The sequence below is a fragment of the Delphinus delphis genome, chromosome 6 (genome assembly GCF_949987515.2).
Source record: "Delphinus delphis chromosome 6, mDelDel1.2, whole genome shotgun sequence".
Lineage (NCBI taxonomy): Eukaryota > Metazoa > Chordata > Mammalia > Artiodactyla > Delphinidae > Delphinus > Delphinus delphis.
In genome coordinates, this window is record NC_082688.1 from 108,169,159 (window position 1) to 108,191,317 (window position 22,159).

At 38.2% G+C, this 22,159-nt stretch overlaps 2 protein-coding genes across 2 annotated transcripts in view; one reads left to right on the plus strand and one right to left on the minus strand.

Moving 5' to 3' along the window:
• Positions 1-12,422, plus strand: part of HPGD (15-hydroxyprostaglandin dehydrogenase) — a 28,711-nt gene extending 16,289 nt beyond the window's left edge. The window contains exons 5-7 of the mRNA XM_060015284.1: positions 7,608-7,684; positions 10,284-10,447; positions 11,442-12,422. Of these exons, the coding sequence (XP_059871267.1) occupies positions 7,608-7,684; positions 10,284-10,447; positions 11,442-11,580 (380 nt within the window). The 3' untranslated portion in view covers positions 11,581-12,422. The remainder of the gene's footprint in view (positions 1-7,607; positions 7,685-10,283; positions 10,448-11,441) is intronic.
• CEP44 (centrosomal protein 44) overlaps positions 7,154-22,159 on the minus strand; it is a 140,863-nt gene continuing 125,857 nt past the window's right edge. Inside the window, exon 15 of the mRNA XM_060015277.2 lies at positions 7,154-7,201. Within this exon, the coding sequence (XP_059871260.1) occupies positions 7,176-7,201 (26 nt within the window). The 3' untranslated portion in view covers positions 7,154-7,175. The remainder of the gene's footprint in view (positions 7,202-22,159) is intronic.

Genomic DNA, 22,159 nt, shown 5'->3' on the forward strand with positions numbered 1-22,159 from the left:
ACAGAGGAGTAGTTACAGGGGAGAGTGATTCCTCGGTGTATTGAGGGAAGGGTGTGCTTGTCCCTGGAAGCCCTGGAAGTTGTTCCAACCTCTGTTAACCACATAGATTCTTCTGTACAAGTTTTTGTCTATAAATACAATATATAAACCTGCACTCATTTTACCACATCCATCCTTAACTGTCAAACAAGAAAAAGTTGAACAAGAGAGAAGAGTGAAGTCTGGTTTAAAGCAGATAGACAGCTCTGCTCCCATGAGGCATCCCATAGGAGTCGAGTATGCTGCTTCTATACATAGTGGGAAAGGAAGAGTAGTCATCACAGGAAGAGTCTGCCCACCAACCCTGCTCCCACCTGCTCAGCTACTGAGGTCTTGGTGTTTGCTATGCCTCAAAAATAAGTCACTCAGTAGCATTTGGTGAGTGACACCACGAAGGTCGTATCTGCTCTGAATTGAAAACATTAGAGTCCCAAGAAAATACCTGAAAATCTTAGAACTTGTTTAGCATGTCTTAAACCCAGCCCAGTGACATACTCACTTGAGCTCTAAGTTGTATCGACAACTATGTAATTACTTTGTGTTACAGTAGAAGAGCTCAAGTTACCACTTTAAATAACACATTCAAGTTAACCAAACGTGTTAAACATGGACAGAAGGGAAGTGGGGCTATGAAAGTAACTGGCAAAGTTTCTACCCCAAGAGCTATACGTGTTTCGTCAACATGGCAGCACCAGTTAGCGGGGCACAGGTGTAACAGAAGCACGATGAGAGGAGGTACAAGGCTTTAGAGCTCACACGGCCTGAAGAGCAGCTGGACTGGAATGTCACAGCAGACCAGAAATTTCAGGTAATCACGTGGTACAACCCTCTGCAACTATTTTTGCTTTAAAGAAGAGGGAGTAACATATTTAGCAAGTGCCAAGTTCCAGGCACTGTGATGAACTATTGGCTCTGTGATATCACATTGAACTTTTACAAATCCCTACAATAGAAGTCTGTTTAATTCTCTCCAATTTATAGTGGAACCACTCATCTCAAACAAGCTGCGTAACATGGGAAAGGTGGTGACGATTAGCAGTCGTAATAAAAGCAATTGTATGTTGCTCTATTTTAGTGTATATCGTACAATGGCTGAGTCTGCATTATTTGGATCTTAACTGGTCAGATGTCAACGGCTATGAGTACGTGGGCCACCTCCCTCGCTTAGTACCAGCGAAAGTCTTTGTGGTGTCCGTTTTGCTGTCCTATGGCTTAAAATTATTAAGAAGACACATACTAAAAGGAATCAGTAGGAAAGGCTAAATATTTATAAATTGGCCTTTTGAGGAATGGATAAAAGATGTAGGGGTTCCTAGCCATAAAGACTATTAAGAAAATGAATAGTCTTCTAGAATTCAACATGAGAGACATTACCTACGGGCTCTGTTTAGAGGCAGATTCTTCTGACTCAGTACGTCTGGGGTGGATCCCGCAATTCTGATGCTGATCCTTGACCCACACTTTGAGGAACCAGCCTCTAGTTTGCACAGGGACATTCTCTGAGTGGCTGAGAAAGCTCACCTTGGTTTCCTCTGATCACAGCCTAGGGGATAACTGAACTTTTAGGAAGGGGGATTGTGATGGGACCTTAGGGACAACTTTCTGAGAATTAACAATCCCTGGAAAGTGCTGCTGGGGTTACCTTTCTGGAAGGTAGAAAGATGTAGTCGTTCTGTGGAAGTTTACCCCACTTTTTATGTCAGGTCATACTTTAAGACATAATTTGTTAACGGCAAGCATGTGACTGGGGAGAAAAAGCAGCATCAGATAAGGTGTTCTGTTGTGTGGAAAAGCATCTAATAAGGAAGTCCACCAGTTACTTCGGTCCACTTTCTGCACAAACATAGATAAACGGATTCTCACCAGTTCTCTTGTTTTTCCTTATTAGAGAAGTGCTGGTTAACCACAGAAAGATGGGTAGACCGTTTCTTTTTTGATTTTAAAGACAATGTGAGGAATTTCGACCCCTGCTTTTTAGCACAGCTGCTGAACTCAAGTTTTTATCATGCAAAGATCAGTATCCTTAGATTCTCAATTTCCTTTCCTAAGTTGAATTTCTTTAGCACTTCTGTATAGTCTATCTTACCTAGTTTCTATCCATTTAAAAGAAAATATGTTTAAGGATTCAGTACAACTGCCGTCTGAGCAGATTTCAGTTTTTTGCACAAAAACTTTTTGAGCGATTTACCTCCTGTGAAATGTAGATATTAAAGTTATCTTTTGTAAATACAGGTAGAAAGAATATTAAAGATAGAGGAACTAATGTGGAAAGGGAAATGATATTTTACTTTTCCAAATGCCTTCTTTATTTGTTCTATAATTACATGTGTCATTTTCAAGTATTTAAAATTTTTTTCATAATTATCCCATCAGTCAGTGCCATTTGGTGTTATTATCCTGAGTGGCTGTAGAAAATATTTCTCTGTTTCGTGGGTAGAATTTCTCCCTCTGTTGATATTATTTTTCTTAATCTACAGTTAGGACGGACATAAACCTGCAACTAAATTACACGTGTTGTATTTTGGAGAGAGAGCCATTTCACAATTCTTTAAGTAAACTTGCAGAGTGCTGGGCCCAGAATAAATAAGTATTGAAAATCTATTCTTAACTTTTTAAATATAAGGCATCCATTTTTAAGCACAATTAAGGATTCCCCACATCAAACAAAATGACATTTTTTTAGAGACTGTTCTCTCATGGTCTCAGTCCTTTGTTGTGTTATTCTTAAATCCTTTAACATGAAGACAAAATAATTTTGCTGTGCATATGGGAATTAATTTGCAAGATTTTAAAAAATCCAAATTAATTCCAGCAACTGGGCCTGCAGTCACTATCCTGGCAGAACTCCCTGTGAAGTCAGATGGGGTGATCTGGATGGTCAGATATCAAAGCTCTACCCTAGCCCTGCGCCAGGGGCTCTCAATAGAGCAGATTTAAAATACTACGTCAATATCCTTTGTATTTAAAGTAACTAAATACATAGTTCTTAAATGGATGCACTTCTGTAATACTTTTGAATTAGGATTAGCGAGAGTCCACGGTTTGCCAAGGTTCAGAAACCAAACCCAGTTAGGATGCTGTACCAGATTTGTGGCATTTTAGTGCAAAAGACACATTTTCATAAAAAGGTACAATGTGGATAAACAGGTAAATAAAACAATAAATAAGACGATATGTTTCATCTTTAGGAAAAATGATTACATTTATATAAAGATAATGGCAAATAGTAATGCTTTTTATGTGTCAGGCACAGTTTTAAGTATTTTATGTAAATTAGCTCATTCAGGACTCAGAATAGCTACTATTACTACTCTATTTCACAGAGGAAAAACACCATGGTAGGCAGCAGTAACCCCTCCAAAAGTAACAGAGCTCATTGCGGTGGATTCAAGATTTGAGATCAGCCAGTCTGGCACCCAAAATCCAAACTACTGTGCTACAATCTGTCTCGACCAATTCAATTAAAAGGACATTTTTAAATGGTTAAGTAGTATAAGAAATAACATTCTGGCCAAATGGTGATCCTCCCCTTGGTTTTATACATTTCAACTAACTATTTAAAACATGTTTTCATTATATTTGGCACTTATTTGGTACCAAACACATATTTCTAAAATGAATTCACTCCTATAAAACCTTTTGAATTAGCACACACTGTATTTTAAGGGAAGAAAACTAAATTTCCCATCTCAAGACAGAGTAAAAGATCTTGGCTGGACATCTGGAATTCAAATTTGAAAATTATGTGTGTGTGTGTGTGTGTGTGTGTGAGAGAGAGAGAGAGAGAGAGAGAGAGAGAGAGAGAGAGAGAGAGAGAGAGGGAATGAGAATGAAGGAGGCATGGAGAGAATGAATTTCATCCATAGGAGTGGATAAGGTCACCTAAGGAAAGAGTGCACATAGAAAAGCAGAGAGGACCAGGACCGGCTCTTGGGCCCCCAGCCTCTTTGTGGGTCTGGTCGAGGAGTAGGAGATGCTAGTTAGGGTGAGGTGGCAGGACACCAGCGTAAGGAAGGAGGTGTTTTAAGGAGAGCATCATGAACTGTGCTGGTTGCTACTGAGCAAAGTATCAAGCAAGATGAAGACCTAGCCTTAGCAGACGCCCGTCACTGGCAACCACCACAAGATCTGTTGCACTGGACTGGTCAGAGGAAAGCCTGGTTAGGGGGAGCTGTGGAGCAGTGGAGAGGTAGCTGGAGAAGGAAGTGAAACCAAGAAGGCTACTATTTTTAGATGAGTGATTTTGAAATGTTAATATCTCAAAGAAAAGCCATTCTCTTTTGATTCTGCACATGATAAAAGTAACCACTCTAGGCTTCTTAAAATAGTCCCATCTTTAATTTCTGCAACATGATGCTTAGCTTGTTTTCTTCCTACCTCCACTGGTTCATCCTTCTCAGTCTCTTGCCCCGTCATCCTCCTCTACCACGGAGGGCTGCCATGTATAGTTGTGCAGGTTGTAAACTGCAGGAACTCTGTGGGGCACAATCTCCACAAACTACCATGTGAGTGGTGTCCCCAGAGTCATATCAGACACATCCTGAACAATTCTCTGAGCTGACCCTTATTACTAGCCTCAGAACAGGTTTTTATTTGAAGCACATGGAAACATTATATGTTGGTGCTGCAGGTCTAAGGTTGGTAACAGAGGTATGGCTAAACAATATGATACTGAAGTTGACCACAACAGCAGTAATGTTATACTTGGAAGGGAGAAATGGATCGTGAGACCCAATAGAAAATGTTGGATTTCTGAAAAATTTCCACCCCAACTAAAATCATTGTCAAAAAGAAAAACCTTAAAAAAAGCCTTAAAAAAAAAACACAAAAAAAACCCTTTTCTCTCTCCCTTTAGCCTCCCTTTTCAAAGCAGCAAATTGAGGGAGAGAGAGCAAACTTCTACACTGAAAGTCAGTTGGCAAGTTGGGGACAAAATCCCACACATCTTTACCTGTCTGAAACATAAGGAGCCACAGTTAAAATCTGCATGTACTGGGGAGATAAAGAAAAACTCTCTACTTAACTAAATTAACTACAACTTGCCTAAATAAAATAATTGAAAAACAGAATTCTCTTTTTTTATAAGACCCCAAACTGAATATATCTATCAAAAGAGCAATGCATATGCAATTGATAGGTATATCCTTACAGTGTAATACCATTCAGAAAAAAAAAAAAAGGAAGAAAGAGAAAAAAAAAAAGGAAGAAAGAGAAATGAGCTATTGATACACATTACAACATGGATGAATCCCACAAGAATTATCCCGAGTGAAAGAAGTCAGACAGAAAAGTTTACACTGTATGATTACATTTATATAAACTTCTAGAAGAGGCAAACTAATCTATAGTGACACAAAACAGATCAGTGGTTGCTTAGGGGGAGGGGAAACGCAGAAGGACAGGATGATGGGGCACAAGGAAACTTTTAGGGGATGGCTGTGTTCATATCTTGATTGTGGTCGTGGTTTTGTGGGTGTAGACCTATGTCAAAACGTATCAAACCACACACTTTAAATATATGCAGTTTATTGTATGCCAGTTATACCAAAAAGCTGGAAAAATATCTTAAAAGGATGCTTGATTTCTGAATGTCTGAAATGGATTTATGCAGCCTTTGATCTAATGCCAGAGAGTGAAAGCAATGCAAGAGGAAACATTCTGCAGGACTGCAGTGAAAAATGTCATTGGAATGCCACGAGAGTCATAAAGCTAAGTGCCACTCTAAAAATGCAAACAAATTCTGATTGCATCTGCAATTCTTCCTTTAAAGGAAAGTATGTGTTTTGCAGCTGGCTTCTTAGACAGAACCAACACAACAGTATTTGCTCTCTTTTGCTGCTGTGACACTTTGAACCAGTTTGGGTTCAGAAGTTCAGTGCCTCCACATGCATAACAGAAATTCATTCCCATTCATCTTTGACATCCTTGTGTTTTTTGTGGCTGTAAACAGCTCATCTCTGACTCAGGTTCACTCTGCATCTCCTGCTGTCCGTGAATGCCACCTACAACCACTACCTTGGTCTCATAAACATTGAAGGAGCGGGTAGAACAGTGACTAACTTACAAGAACAAGAAGCAGCAACGCCTGGCTGCACCTGTTTATTGTCTTTATCTCGATCTGCTAATACACCTGTTCACCCTGTGGAGGCATCATGAATTCTTGTTGACTGACACTGACAAACTTAATTAACTTACACACGCTACTGAACAGAAAAAACAAAACAAAACAAAACAAAAAGAGAACCACGTTACAGTACTTTGAGATCATTGGGAGGACGCACTCTGTGTGATCTACCATCCCCAGGGATTTAAACTGCTCTTGAGCAAACGTACTTCATAAATTGAGACCTGGCAGGCACCCAGGGAGTGGTTAAGGTCCGCCATTATTACTGCACTTTGGTACAACACGCTCACCATCGGTGGGTTCTGGGACTAGTTAGCTGAGTGGAGATGACCACGTCTCAGCAGAATCATTTAGTAGTATCATGACATTTGACATTAATAACATTAAAGTAATCAGGGATCGCTCTTCCTTGGAGAAATCACAAATTTTAAAAATGGTAGAATGTGTTAACTCAAGAAATCAGTTAAAAGCCAAGATGTACAAATGGCTCTAGTTAAAAGTTTCACTGTAGATTGAGACAGAGAATTGACCATTATGAGAAATAAGCTTGATAGTGATAATAACTACAGAAAAATCAGTTTTTCTTGTTTTGTTTCTTCTGGTAGGGGGGAGTGGGTAACGTCGGGCTGGGAGATAGGGGGGGAAAAGATGCCATACCTGCTGCAGTACCACTTTTTCTCCACACCATGGATTTAATCATAATTTTGAGCAGTTACTATTGTGTGTAAATGGAAAATTAAGCCAATTCTAAAGCTGCTTGAATTCTGTTGCTGAGTACATAATTATTAAAGGAAATAAAATAGGATCAAACATTTTTATTTCTGACTTTCTTTTCCTAAGTCATGGGATGAGAAGATCTAGGCATCTGCTACAGATCAGAATCAAAAGAAGTTAATTAACTTTTAATTTTCTTAAACACTTAGCGGCATTGTTCAGTGCAATTCGTGACAGGGAAATGCTTACCAACTTATAACGAAGACAAATAATACTCTCCAGATCCCGCTTAAGCAGTTTAAAGTCCTTCAGCCATTTGGAAGCCTTAAAAAATAAAGAATATACACTTCTTAAAAATCCAGACATAAAAACTGAAAATTAGATAGTAACTTACTGGATTTCAAGATGATTCTTTCGGTGTTTTAGATAACACTGACTTCTCTTGTCTTCATCAGGGAAGCAGAAAAACTTATGTATCACTCTTGGCTACATCCCTAGGCGGTAGCTTACTGACCATAAATTTTGGACAGTATAGTAGAGGTTATAGGAGGAATAAACTATGCCTGGACTAGTGAGTTTTACAAAACTGTCCAGTGATTACCTTAGTGTATTTTCTAGATTAATCTTAAAATGGAACAGGCACAAATTATTCATTTTCATAGCAAGTATTGGGGTTTGTTTGCTCATTTTTTTAATAAAAGTGTTTTTGTTTTTTATTTGTTTGTCTCAGGGCTGATGCCTGTTGCACAACAGCCTGTTTATTGTGCTTCCAAACATGGCATAATTGGATTCACACGCTCGGCAGCGGTGAGGATACAACGACCGCAGTGTCTCTTTTTCTCTTTTCTGCACATATGTGACGCATGAGTTCTATGAAGTAGAGGGGAACAGGGTCAGAATTCAATACATCTGGATTAAAGATAGAAGAATAAGTTCTACTTCAATATTTATTATTAAAAAATAGTTTTCAGATCATGTAAAGGACTAAATATAGAATAGATAATTTTATTTTACTTTAACATGAAATTAGCCATCTTATTTATTTATTTATTGGCCTCACCACACGGCATGTGGGATCCTAGTTCCCGACCAGGGATCAAACCTGTGCCCCCTGCACTGGAAGCACAGAGTCTTAACCACTGGACTGCCAGGGAAGTCCCTAGAATAGATAATTTTAAAATGAAGTAGATTCTAAACATAGGTTACTGAAAAATATCCTTAAGGGTAAAAAATGGGAAGATATTCCTTATTTTTTTGAAATTGACTCCAAATTTAAAAATCATTAACTTAAGACTTCCTTAAACAGATACAGTATGCTCCAGGTGTTACTTGTCCCTGAAGATATGGTAAAAATGAGTGAGAGCATGGAGAATGGAAGGAGGGGTGCGGCCAGAGTTTACCTGATAGGGTTGTCAAGGATGCTGTCTCCATGGAGACCTAGGGTGAAAGTGTACAGAGCTTAGGAAACTATTTTAGAACTTACTGACCACATGCATTGATAGCATGAAGTGCCTTTTTATAATAACTGAAAAAAAAAAAGGGCAAGCTTGAATGGAGCCTGATGAGCAAGGGGAAAGGAGCATGTGATTGACTGGAGATGTAAGCAGAAGCCAGACGAAAGGCGGCTTATGAGTCAGGGTCATGAGCTTGGATTTTATTCTAAATACAGCCGTCAATGGGTTTTTTTCTGCACAAGAGTGACAAGATTATATTTCCATTTGAAGAAGACCATTCTATCTGCTCTTTAGAGAATGTATGGGAATTCCCTGGCAGTCTGGTGGTTAGGACTCTCACTGTCAAGGGCCTGGGTTCAATCTCTGGTCGGGGAACTAAGATCCTGCAAGCTGCGTGGCAAGGCCAAAAAAAACAAAATAAGACATAAAAAGAGAGATTCAGAAAGAATGTATGAGAGAGGACAAGTGCAGAAAAGGAAAGAGCAGTTGGGAGACCTCTACAGTGGTTAGTCTAGGTGAGATGGAGAGAGGGGCCAGATGAACAGGAAATCATTGATAACAAGAAACGCTAGGGATAGAGAAAGCAGATGGTGAACGGTAAATGTTCAGTCAAAAAGGAAGATTGGCAGCTCTCACACTCTTAATTAAAATTGCTTGGAAATTTTAATTTAATTTGCAAAGACTTAATCTTTAATTCAACTTTTAATGAACACATAACACTGCTACAAAGCAAAGTAAATCAAAGCGAAGACCAGAACTGTTGCATTTACAGTTATAAGACTGGACACCTGTACAGCTGATGCTCATTATTTGTTAGTTATGTTCTATAAATTCACTTGCAAACACTGAATTAGAGGGTACTAAACTGTTGCTCATAGGGGAAATTCAGGGTTAAGTTCCTTTGAACCTCTGGCTACAACATTTTGAATAACCAATCAACACATAGCCTAGTTTTATGTATATTTCTGTTTAAAGACACCTTATTTAATATGCATTGTGTTTAATATGTATTGTATTAGCATGGCAAACAGCATTTATACCTCATGCCTGAAGGAAGCTCCTCTAACACGTGTATTTTATCCATAGGCACATTGCAGCCTTCTTGCACTTAGAAATACTAGACAGCACTTCAGCACTATGCCTTGAAGACATTTCAGATAGCAAAATCATCAACACAAGCACAAAGATGAGAAAAACATGGGCAAGTACCGCGAAAAGGACACTTGTTCATGGTGTAAGAGCTGAAACAAGGAAGCAGAGCATCGTTTTATTTGACCTTGGTCCACATCAGGCAACTCAAATTTCTTATTACTCTGTGCTTGTCCACAGAAAACCTTGAAAGCACCACAAGTATTGATTAGGGGGGTTATGAATGAATGTTAGCAAGAAAGCAAATGGAATCCACAAATAATTGACTTACATTTTGTTTTATAAATAGTTCAAATAAAAGCCAAAGAAGGTTAGTCTAAAAATAATTAAAATTGTCTTCCAGATAGTGCAAATTACTGAGTGTCTTTAGAATCAATCAAAGTCCTAAAATTTTCCACTAACAGTATTTTTTAAGTATTCTCTTTAAAATACAACCCCAATTTCAAAGAAAACTTGGGATATCAATTCTAAGCCTCAGCTTCTTAACTTCAGCTGCCTGCAGTGTTCAGTACATAAGAGCACTTTAGATAATCAAGTATTTTCAGGAGTCGCCCAGTAATATTGATATTTTAAAAAAAGTAATTAGGTGAGACTTGCAAGAATTAGTTCAGCACTTTAGTTATGTATTCTTTTACTTTCTGCCACCAGTCAGCCTTACCATTGTCATCATTATATAGCTAGAAGGACAGCTGTCTAGTACTTTTCACATCAGCATCTTTTAACTAGCTTTAATTATCAGTTTATCCTATGTTATACATTTACAAAACTCCTGAAATCTGCAACCTTCTACTTCCAATTGGCAGATGGCTGCTAATCTCATGAACAGTGGTGTGAGACTGAATGCCATTTGCCCAGGCTTTGTTAATACACCCATCCTCAAATCCATTGAAAATGAAGAAAACATGGGACAATATATAGAATACACGGATCATATCAAGGATATGATGAAATACTATGGAATTTTGGAGTAAGTAAAACTATACCTATCTTCCTTTATACAATGGAGCAAAGTGCTATCTAGACATAAGCAATCGAAAGGAAAAAAAATTAGCTTTTAAATTTGAGAAACTCATGCAAGCTTCAAAGTTTTGGTTTGACAAAATCTCTGAAAAAAAATACTTTTTCTGGGTTTCCGAATAGAATATGTTGACACATCATGAATTTTGCTGTTAGGTATAAAGAATGCATCATTAATACCTTCAACCATAATCAGATACTTTTTTTTAAAGGTGATGTTTAGTTGTCTTTGGAAGCAATGATACCTTATCTGCCTAAATTCCAAGCAATATTCATATATACCCTTTGTGAAATTAAATATGCCCCCCTAACTTCAACCACTTTCCTAGAAACAACTGGTCAACACACGTTTGGGGAACCATGTCTGAGTTAGAGCAGTTGGCGTCTCACAGGACGGAGTCATCTGGATCTAATCCTGACTTCACCACACTCACCATGAACTTATCCATCAACCTCTACTTACCTTGATTTTCTTGCATGTAAAATGGGGATAATACTAAAACAAACTTAGGGGACTTTGGAAAGTCCACAAATAAGTTGATATATGTAAGGTACTTAAAACAGTAGCAGATAAATAATAGACGCTCAATAAATGTTAGTTACAATTCTTCAAATTTCTACTCTAATAAACATTTCTATCTGATAAGTCTAAATTCTACTGATAGGTTAAAGATGGAAAAATAATCATTTACTCAATGTAAATAATAAATATAAATTTATGAATCCTTCCTATAAAATAACAGAAGGGTGGGTGTGGAAATCTACCACTAAATTTATAATTTAGTCATCTAATTGAATAAAAAACGAAAGTAGCAATAGCTTCATGATATACATTTCCCTATTACATGTTAAAGGTGATAGATACTTCAAAAATAACTCAAGAGGATGTGATAATTATGCCTCATTCTTTAATTTTAAAACCCTGATGTTTCCTTTATTTTTAGCCCATCAATGATTGCCAGTGGATTAATAACACTCATTGAAGATGACACTTTGAATGGGGCTATAATGAAGATCACAACTGCTAAGGGAATTCATTTTCAAGATTATGATACAACCCCGTTTCACACGAAAGCTCAGTGACCATCTTATGTGTCAGCTTTAGCCGAAAATAAGCACAAATGACTTAGACCACATCTTCATTTGAATACAGCTTTTTCAATGAAATGTTATCGTTTGAAGCTTTCCTTTCATGCACGTGATGTTCATTTTTTCTAAATGATTAGTTAAGTATATAGATTTAAAAAATGAGGAACTATCAAAAATATGACGTGGACCAAAGCTAGGTTTTGACCTTTATAGCCTAAGTAATGATTAAAACAAAGGATATTCCAGGAATATTCTGCCTTGCAGAAAATATATTTAAATTTGTGATTCATAAATGTTAATGTTTTTCAGAACATCATTTTAAAGGAGATACTTGAACTGTTATTTATATCAAACCAGATGTGAAAAACTCATTTTGTTTCTATGTTCGCACTTTAAAAGAAGGAAGCTACCTACAATGGCAAATATTTAGTAACAATAACTTTTACTTATATACCATCTTTCAGCCGAATATTTCAGCTCTTTGAGGATGTGCCACCTTTGGGAGCCCGTAGGTAAGGAATAAATTACAGTGTGAATATATCCTAAATGAAAAATCTAATGTATGGAAAAGTGACAGAAATGAACTGGCTGAGATGTTAATCCACAGTTCAGCCTCCCATCTGGGGAAAACATTTCTTTCCTCTCTGCTTACTTTAAGAATTTTGACTACAAAAATCTCAGGAATTAAACTCTTAATAGTTACAGCAAAAAGGATAGTTAGTGCTCCTAAAACAAGCTTGTTAAGAAAAAAATACAAATGTAATTTTTTTCAGATTACTTCTTTGTTTATTTGTACCAATTTCAAAAATGCCTACTTTTCAATAAAACTTTTTTTTTCTAATCTTCAGAAGTTACTTAGTGTTCTATGTGTAGCTACTGAGAGAAGGAAACCAATTTTGTCAACACCTCAACTGAAGATGCTTCTGTGTTTTCAAAGCGGTAATAACAAGAGGTAAAAATAGGTGTGATGTTTTGCCATTTTCCCTGTCAGGTATTTTAAGATAGGATCATTCAATGCACCTGCTTTGGGTAACACGATTTGCAAGCAATAATTAATGCTAATAATAGTGAAAGCACAAGATTTCCAAATCAATCATTTCTTCATAGAAATACTGTAGAAGTAACACATTCTGCCTGCTAACTCCAAAGCTCCCAGGTGGGAGCAAAATCCATCCACATGAGATTAATAAGGATTTCCTAGAGATATTGGCAGGTTGTCAGATCTTGCTCTGTTTTAATTCTGCCACAGAGAACTGTTGCCTTCACTTCTAAGGAGTGCATTGAATATGAGTGACTGTTGTCTAGATGTCCACATAACGTCTTTGAAAAACACCAAGTAGTGAACATCTAAGAGAAGTTGTAAAATTAGGCACAAACTTGTTCATACCTTGTGGCAGTAACTAACCAGTCGATGATATAGGTATGAGGAATATCATTTATCTCAACTCTTTTTTCCATGGTAATGTTCAAAGCTATAGCTTAAACTTTTCATTTGCGGATAAGTCTTTGCACTGCCGGCCTTCAATATACTTTGTGCTTTGAATTATTGTTTTTAAATCAATAAACTATGCAGACATTTAAAACCACATACTGAGTAGAACTGAAAAAAAATGCATTATATTTTTAAAAGTTATTTTTACATTAAAATGTATCTTATATAAATAGCTTTAAATAAATCTATAATGTTATAGGTGTAGAGCCCTATATCAAGGGCACAGGACAAAAATCTCTGGAATTAACTGAGCCCGCATAGCGACTGTTGCCATGGGCTCTCCTGACCTAAACCGGACAGCCCTCGAGTCCATATTAGGTAAAATATTCACCATGTAGCAACCATGTAGCATCCTGACCAATCACCTAATGCCATCCTGCCAGCAGGAATTTTCTTTGTCTTGAGGCTATAGAAGTTGGCTACTAGCCCACAAAGGGGGTCGGCTCTCTCTGGTCCATCAGGAAGTCGACCCCTGTATTCCCCGCACCCCTCACTAACTCTGCTCTTTGTTCTCAATAAACTCACTCTCATCTAAAATACTTTGTGTCTGGAAACTCTTCTTCCAACCCACGCACGGACCACAACAATAGGGTACCTCTATTTACTGGCTGAGAAAAAAATAAATATTATATTTGCAGCGGGGGGAGTCTTAATTTCCTTAATTGAATTTTTCAGTGAAAACTCTAATGTAAATAATTTTTTTCAAACCTATTTTTCTTAATAAATGAAGCAGGGCTCCCAGCGCAGCAAAACTAAAAATATGTTGGCACTGAAAAAAGATTAAGAGACTGGATAATGCCATTGAAATATTCAACACAATTGTATAAAATTATAAACATAATTTTAAATATTTGCAGTACCATTTAAAATACAAGTGATTATGTGATGATTTCAGTCTAATTTTGCCCTATCTGTTTATAAATTTGGGATACTGAAGAGGTCTGAAAGTATACATTTCTAATTTAGGTCATTTCACAAATTAAGTATCATTTGTAAATAGCTTTTTCTTACATTAGAATTTCAGAACTCAGTTTACTGGTGCTCAGGAAAAATGAGCGGATCCAGGATCACAAATGTCATCGTCCCTCCATGCCTTCCCTCTTGGTAGCTTCTCTATTAGGCAGCTCTCTCCATCTGATGGCTCCCAGGATCCATCCCTGATTCTCACCAGCTTCCAGTCTGGCCAAACAAGAAAGTGTTTTTGGTGAGAGAGTTCATTGGCCTATCTTAGCTTATGTGCCAACTATTGAGACGTTCCTTGTGGTCACAGAGATAGCATCTCTGCTTGACCAAAACTAGATGACATGCTTCCGCCAGAGCTGGTCAAGTTGGAGAGTCGGGGGGACAGGAGAGGTGGGCAGGAAGTTGACCTGAACCCTATGGACTAAGAAAAGGAGAGGGATAGTTTCCAAGAGGAAAGCAGGTGAACACACACTGAGATAACCAAAACAACAGGTGGCCACTATGCAGGAAGACAAAGAAAGAGTGAGCAGAGGATGAGTTATGCCTCAATCCTTTGGATACATTTTCAAAGATGATCACGGTTCCTGTAATATGCCGAGACCCATGTTTTCAAACTGTGTCACACTGGGTAGGATATGCTAGAAGAAAATGAATAGGAAATATAGCAGGAATCTCATGCATATATGATTGCACTCATTCTCAATATAAAATATATTTCCTATTATGAATCAAAGTGGAAAAGGGTTGAAAAGATACTTGCTTTAATAAAGGCTGTAATCTTTCCCTCTAGATTTCCTTCTCTTTTGAATTTATGACTGCATTACCATTTTAATTCTAGGGCTCCACTCAAATTTATTAGCACGATTTCTAATACCTCTTACTAAAATTTCCTCCTTAGCATATAGTTATGTAACAGAGAAGAGCAAAGCGGACTCCTTATTAAGTCTTTCCGTTTAGTTCTAACATTTGTGTTCTATTGCCTGTGCTTAGTCATGCTGGCTCTGCACCTTTTAGAAAAGAATATACAGGATAGCCCATTCTCAAGGCTCCGACCTTTGAAGGTATAACACTTTTCCATTCATTTAGAGATAAAAAGTTGCAGAACAGAGAATAACATTTGTCTTATTGGAGGCTTATAGGAACATCGTGACCTGACCTCCGCGGACAGCTGCAAGAACAAAGGATTCCAGCACCAAGAAGTCTGCAACAACCAACCACACCCCCTCCCCTTTTAGTACAAAAGATGCCTGAAATCTAAGTGGGGTAAGATGGTTCTTTGGGACACTAGTCCAGCATCATCACGGTCTGCTGGCTCTCCAAATAAAGTCGCTATTCCTTGCCCCAACAAGTCGTCTCTCGATTTATTGGCCTGTCCTGCGGTGAGCAGTACAAGCTTGGACTTGGTAACAGTTACACAAAATATTAATAGGGATTTCTAGGTTTAACTTTGAAACATTGAAATATCTCCCCCTATCCCCAGTTTTCAAGTAACCCTTCCATACATATATTCACTCATTCAACAAATAATCACTGAAAAGTTATTTTGTTGGTAAGTTTATATATGCAAGTTGTGTTACATATTGTGTTCTATGTAGCCATTAGTGCACACATATATTGATTAGGGTCCTCTCTGGAGAACAGCATTCAAGTCTGAAGGACTCTAATATAAGGAACCAGTTACAACAGTACTGGAAGAACTGAGGAGACAAACATGGGATGATGAAGTAATCCGGCAGCAGCAGGAAGGCACCACCACCTCCAGAACTGGTGGGATGCAGGGTATCAGTACCACCAGGAACCACCAGGGAGGCTGCCATGCAAAGTTGTGACTACAGAGCAGGGGCTGTCCCGTGGTTCTTAGGGATGCCACCTGCCCTGCCAGGGATGCCACCTTAAATGAAAGTAAGAGGAAATCTCCCATCTGCCTGCCCTTCAGTATTCCTGTCAGTGTCTCCCAGCTGAGAAGGGGGTCAGGAAAATGTAGTTTGCAGGGTCAGCCCCTTGTGATACAGAGCCAAGCAGTGGAGTGGAAAGGAATGGATTTGAGAATAAACAGGCAAATGACAGGCATGACATACATTGGATATGTTCCCTGCTACAGTCATAGATTTGAGCTTTAGCGTCAACTTGCTTTTAAAAGTCATTTGTAAAGATATCACTCTAACTCCATAATAATACAATGGTGCAATATTCTGGGGTCTAATTCCACAATAGCTAGTGACCTTACAGTCATCTTGCATGTATGTAACAGCCTATGCATTTAGGCATAATGATGCATGAATTTATTATTAATTCCTATCAGTAATCCTTAAGATCATTTGTCTTCTTTGTCTTAGACTCAAGAAATACTGTCTCTCCATCACTGTATAGATGCTGTGAAGGATACAATGATATTAAAACACGTTGACTGTCTTATTAAATCCTATCACATTTTTGGGTTCAACCTCCTGAGTTTAAATTGTAAGAGGATAAACTGGTAAATTCCTAGATTTATATTACCCTAAAGCAATTGCATGCTAATCAGACACCATTATCTAAAACCTAAATGTATAAGCTTAAGTAAATTTTTATTTCTTTGCTCTTAAATTTATATATGTGTGATACGTAGAGAGAAACATATAGATATAGATATATATTTGCTCCTGGACCCACAAAGTAATTTATAGAACTTTGTGTACTTTGTAATCATTGAGTATGAGTAGCAGAGGATTCAGATAAACCTTGAAATTCATGACTTAACACAACAGAGTTGTTTTTCTTTGCTCACAGAGTCCAGTGCTGGTATTCAGTGAGCATATTTCCACGAGGTGGTTTAGGCTGCTTTGCCTTGTAGCTCCACCGTCTAGAGCAGTCATTCAATTCCAGCCAGTGGACTGGAGAAGAAAAAATGGAGAACGTATACCTGCTTCTTAAACATTTCAGCCCGAAAATAACATTCATTATTTTACTCATAGCCCACTGGTGAGAGCTAGTCTAAAAGTCCTATCTAGATGCTGAGAAATGCAGACACATACATGCCTCCCAGAAACAACTCTACACAACAGAAAGGGCGCATGAATTTTCAAGGGACAAACACATCTTTTGTCTTTGCCACATCTACTGTCTCTATAAATCCCGTGTTCCTCACACGGAATACATTCGCTCCCACTCCAGGGAAACATCCTAAAATCCCATGCAGTTACTATACCCAACTCAAATCCAGATCTCCAATAGCGGCACTGCCCTCTCCTTTAGGACATTGTGGCTTCTCATGATCAAGGGATGATTTATCTGGCCTGAGCACACACTCTACAGTCATGAGCAGAGAGAAAATCTACAATCAAATCTCTCATTTAGAAAAGGGAAGAATGGGATCACTGGTCAATAGCCATGGTACAACCCTACAAGTAGGCATTGTGAGGTCTCTGCCCTGAAGTGGAGACTTTGACTTTCCTACAGTCTTCAATTTGGGATTAATGATTTCACCATTGTGCCGGAAAGGGAAGGCGGAGGGGGACTCTGACTTTGCCCTAAGCGGGAGGGGGACTCTGGCTTTTTTGCTGTATTATCCTCTGTGGTTTGTTTGTTTTTTGGGGTTTTGGGGTTTTTTTTTGGTACCAGATCTTCTGGGAAGTGATGTAGTTTTCACACATGCTATCCTGTCAATGCAAGTTTCAAAACCCAAGGTTTACTTTAAGTCTTAAACAGTTAAAGGCTTTTTCAGTCTGGCGTGTGATTTCTTTAGCTGAGCAATTCAAAAAAAAACGAGTAGGCTTCTGCTCTGTTTGCTTCCAGTTGATTTCATTTGCCTGAAAAACACCCAGATATCTTGAAGAGTCATAATTACTAGTCATAATCCTTCAGGCTGATATATTTCTTTGAACCTCCTCCCCCCATTCCTTCTCTTCTTTCAACATAAGGGTAGTTACATTGAGGTAAGCCAGCTTGGAGGGAACTCTACACTAGTAGTTTGTGGCAGAACTCTGCTTTAATGGATCTTTAATGCAGAAAACATTTCTGAATCTTATCTTTTCATATTTGGAGTCTAAAACCATTTGAGTTTTCAATCCAAAAGGCTCCAAATTTCTGGATTCTCTCTTCTCCTTTTCTTTCCATTTTTACTGCCAACTAAACTATATCAGCCTGAGTTTAACTGCTAGTTCTATTCCTTGCTAAATGTAACCAGAAGACACCAAAAGATACCACTAGCATTCTGTCTTCCAACCTCTTCATCTAGAAATCAGCCTGAGTAGGCAGGGGAGACACTATACTTGTCAAATGTTTCATCTTTGCTTAACAAGTTCCTCCAGTTTTGCAGCCTCACTGAGTACTGACCTACTAAGCCAATGACACTGCTGAGAAGTATAACAAAATGGCTATCCAAAATGTGTTGAATATCTTGTGATTGCCCTCCCAGGCTGCTGATATATAAAGACTAACTACTCCTTTGCCTGTCAGCACCTGATTTGGTTCAGTCAACAGGAGGCTCTCAAAAGAGGCTGGAGGACCAGAGGAAAGTGAGGTCAGGGTATTTTTCCTTGGCTTCATTCCTGCGTTGTTGGTATCAGCATCTGTCTGGGAGTCCTTCCCCTATAGCTACTCACAATACAGCCTGGTAACCATTCTCTTCTCCAGGTCCTTGGGTGGTAATAATCTCCTGCAGTTACTACCCCAGGGTCCTACGCTCCCCCTTGCTATTTCCCTGAACACCACAGATAACTTTATAAATAAATGTTTTACTCAGCTCTCTTCAAATTGCCCAGTTTGAGAGTGCCATTTCTCTCCTGCCAGAACTATAACTAATAAACTCAAACTTATCAAATGACTATTAGCTAGAGCTGTTACTCTTTCACTCAGTAGCACCCTGTCGATGGAGTTTAAATTAGGTGAAACTGGGGTAAAACACCTCATACTATTGGTAGTAAAAGGAGAATTCACAAATAACAACTTCAGGAATAAAAACAGGTTCTGTAGAAAATGAAAAGATAGTACAAGGATATTATTAACAAATTGCAATAGTAAATACATTAAATGGGAAAATACTGAGAAATATACAACTTACTAAAATGGACACAAGTAGAGAAAGAAAATTGGATTAGTCAGATAACTACTAAAGAGATTGCAAACTAGCCAATTTATTTGATCTATAATTGGATACTTCCCATAAAGAAAGTCTTTACCCAGATGGCTTCACTGGTTAATTCTCTCAAATATTTAAGGAGGAAGCAATTCCAATGTTACGCTGACTCTCCCAGAATACAGAAGAAGCCAGTTCCCAATTTATAACCTTGATTTCAAATACGGACCTTAAAAATAAAACAGTTATTTTACCACCAAAAATGGGTTTATTCAGGAATAGCAGAGGAATAGCAATTCAGGAAAAGCAAGCTATGGCAAAAGCCATAGGCAAGTCCAACACACAACAAAAAGGAATGTTATTTTCTAGAGAGAAAAGGAGCAAAATGGAAGGGGTTATTTTGAAAAAAGTCCATCCGAGAAAAGTGAGAGTTCAGGGTGATGACGGTTTCTCACTGGCTGAGTTGCTGGGGTAGTCAATTTCTTGTAGGAGACACCATGTACATCTTTTCCTGTTGGGACCTGTGATGCATGATTCTTTCCTGTTGATGATTCTTCTGTTGGGGTCTGCAATTGACAATGCTTCCTGTAATTGACATCAGGTGGTACTGCCTGAGTGCTCCCCCTTTTGGCTTCCTGACTCCATCTTAGTGAGGTTTTCCTTTATTAATTTTCACCAAAACCTTCCAAAGACATTTTTTTTTTTTGGTGGTACGCGGGCCTCTCTCCCGTTGCGGAGCACAGGCTCCGGACGCGCAGGCTCAGCGGCCATGGCTCACGGGCCCAGCCACTCCGCAGCATGTGGGATCTTCCCGGACCGGGGCACGAACCCGTGTCCCCTGCATCGGCAGGCGGACTCTCAACCACTGCACCACCAGGGAAGCCCCAAAGACATTATTTTAAAAAGTGTAGCTCAATAACACTTGTGCCACAATAAACACAAAAATTCTAAATAAGTTAGCAAAAAACTCTTCCACATCAAAAAATAACAGAAATCAACAAATTGGTTAATATAGTAATTAAATTTGGTCTAATATTCAAATTGAATCAGTGAAATTATCATATTAACAAAATAACTTTAAAAATCATTTTAATATATGCAGAAAAAATACAAGTATCCACAAAGTACAGCATATTAATATTGAAAAGTTTTTCAAAATCTTTTCTTCTGCAATTGGGAACAAATCAAGGATGTCCACTCTCTCTCCTTCTATTTTAAATTGTACTGAATGGTCAATCCAGTGCAATCAGGCAATGAAGGGAAATGGCATTGTAAAACATTGGAAAGGAAAAGATAAAACTATCATTGTTTGCAATGGATGTGACTATCAATGAGCAAAAGTCTAAGAAATTTAAATTATTAGAATTAACGATGACTTTAGCGTTGTAGACTACCAAAAAGTGGCCACAATTCTTTGCAGCTTCTCCCAATGAGAGGTGGAGTCTATTTCTCCAACCCTGAATGTGGGTTGGCCTTGTGACCTCCTTTGTCACAACAGTGCAGGAGAATCGATATTGTGTGATTTCGGGAGAGGCCTTCGCATGTTTCTGCTCTTGTGCATGGAATCCCGCCACCTCATGAACAAGCCTGAAGCTAACCTGCTGGTGGATGAGACATCACATAGGGAAGAACCAAAACCCTCCTATTAGCCAGTTCCCAGCCATCCCCCCACCCGGCAGCAGATACATGAGTGAGCCTCACTGAAAGATTAGCCAAGCCTGACTCAAAGCAGCTGAGCCCAGCCCAAATCACCAACCTCCAGAATTGCAAGATAAATAAATTGTTGTTTTAATCCATGAATGTATGGGTTCTTTGTTATGCAACAAATGCTAACTAATGCAGGAAGGCTCTGAAAACAAAGAGAGTATAGAAAAATATGAGAAATTCCTAAAACCAGGAAAAATATATATATAGTATGTTCAACAGCGTAAAAATTACCAAGTAGCCTCTGGCTTTGATGGGCTTCAGGAAAGAAAGAAAGAAGGAGAAGAAGGAGAAGAAGAAGAAAAGAGGAGAGGGGGAAATGGAAGGAAGAAAGAAAGAAAACTAAAAGAAGCTTGACTGAATGCAAAAAAAAAGAATCGTCTCACTGATGGCATAGGAAAGCTATCCAGGCAATCAGAATTTAAGGGACCAAGATGCTGGAGAGAAGATAAACCCACTGAAATGAGCATGGTATTTCTGCTATTTTCTGTTGAGACACCACCAATTTGTAAAAGCACAGAGATGCTTTTACTGAGCAGAGCATGGTTGCTAAACTGCAGAGAAGTAGAATAGAACAGACTTAAAAGAGTTACATGGCGCGGAGAAATGGAGCTTAGGACTATCAAACAGCCAGGACTTAAGAGGAAAAGATTGTGGAAAGAAAGGATATACAGAAAAGAAAGCCCAACGATCTGAGCCAGTTTCCCCCCAAGCCATTCGCAGCTTGGTTTGAGAGACAGGCAAACTTGGTGAAAAGCTAAGCATAGCTCTCATCAGTATCACTACGTGAGGGAGAAAACAGTAAGAGCCAGTTCCCATTATGGTGGTGAGGTAATAAAAAATAGACCAGGCTTTCATCTGAGGCCCCCAAAAGGTTATACTTTATAAGTAAGGGCAAACCAGAAATAGAGACCAGGCCTTATGAAGACTAAAACCCAGACTCAAATCAGCTTAATATCGTATTAGATTTAACTGATATAATATTATTCTCCTGGTCTGCCATATGCTATTAAAAACCTTCTCTGGAGAAAAATTATCAGCCAAAGCTTCCATAACTTTTCATACACAATTTCTAGCATTCCAATACAAATTAATATACATAAAAACAGATAGTGATAAAATAATAATGTATTTTTAAAGACAGTCCCTAAGGGCCAGATATTGCAGTCATCAGAAACAGACTTTAAAATAATTATGATTAGTATATTTAAAAATTAGATGACAAGATTGGGAATTTTGCTAAAGAACTAGAAATAATAAGAGTCCTAGAACTGAAAATACAATAATGGAAATTTAGAAAACAATAGATGAAATTAAAGATTAGACATAGCTGAAGACAGGATTTGTGAGTCTGATCT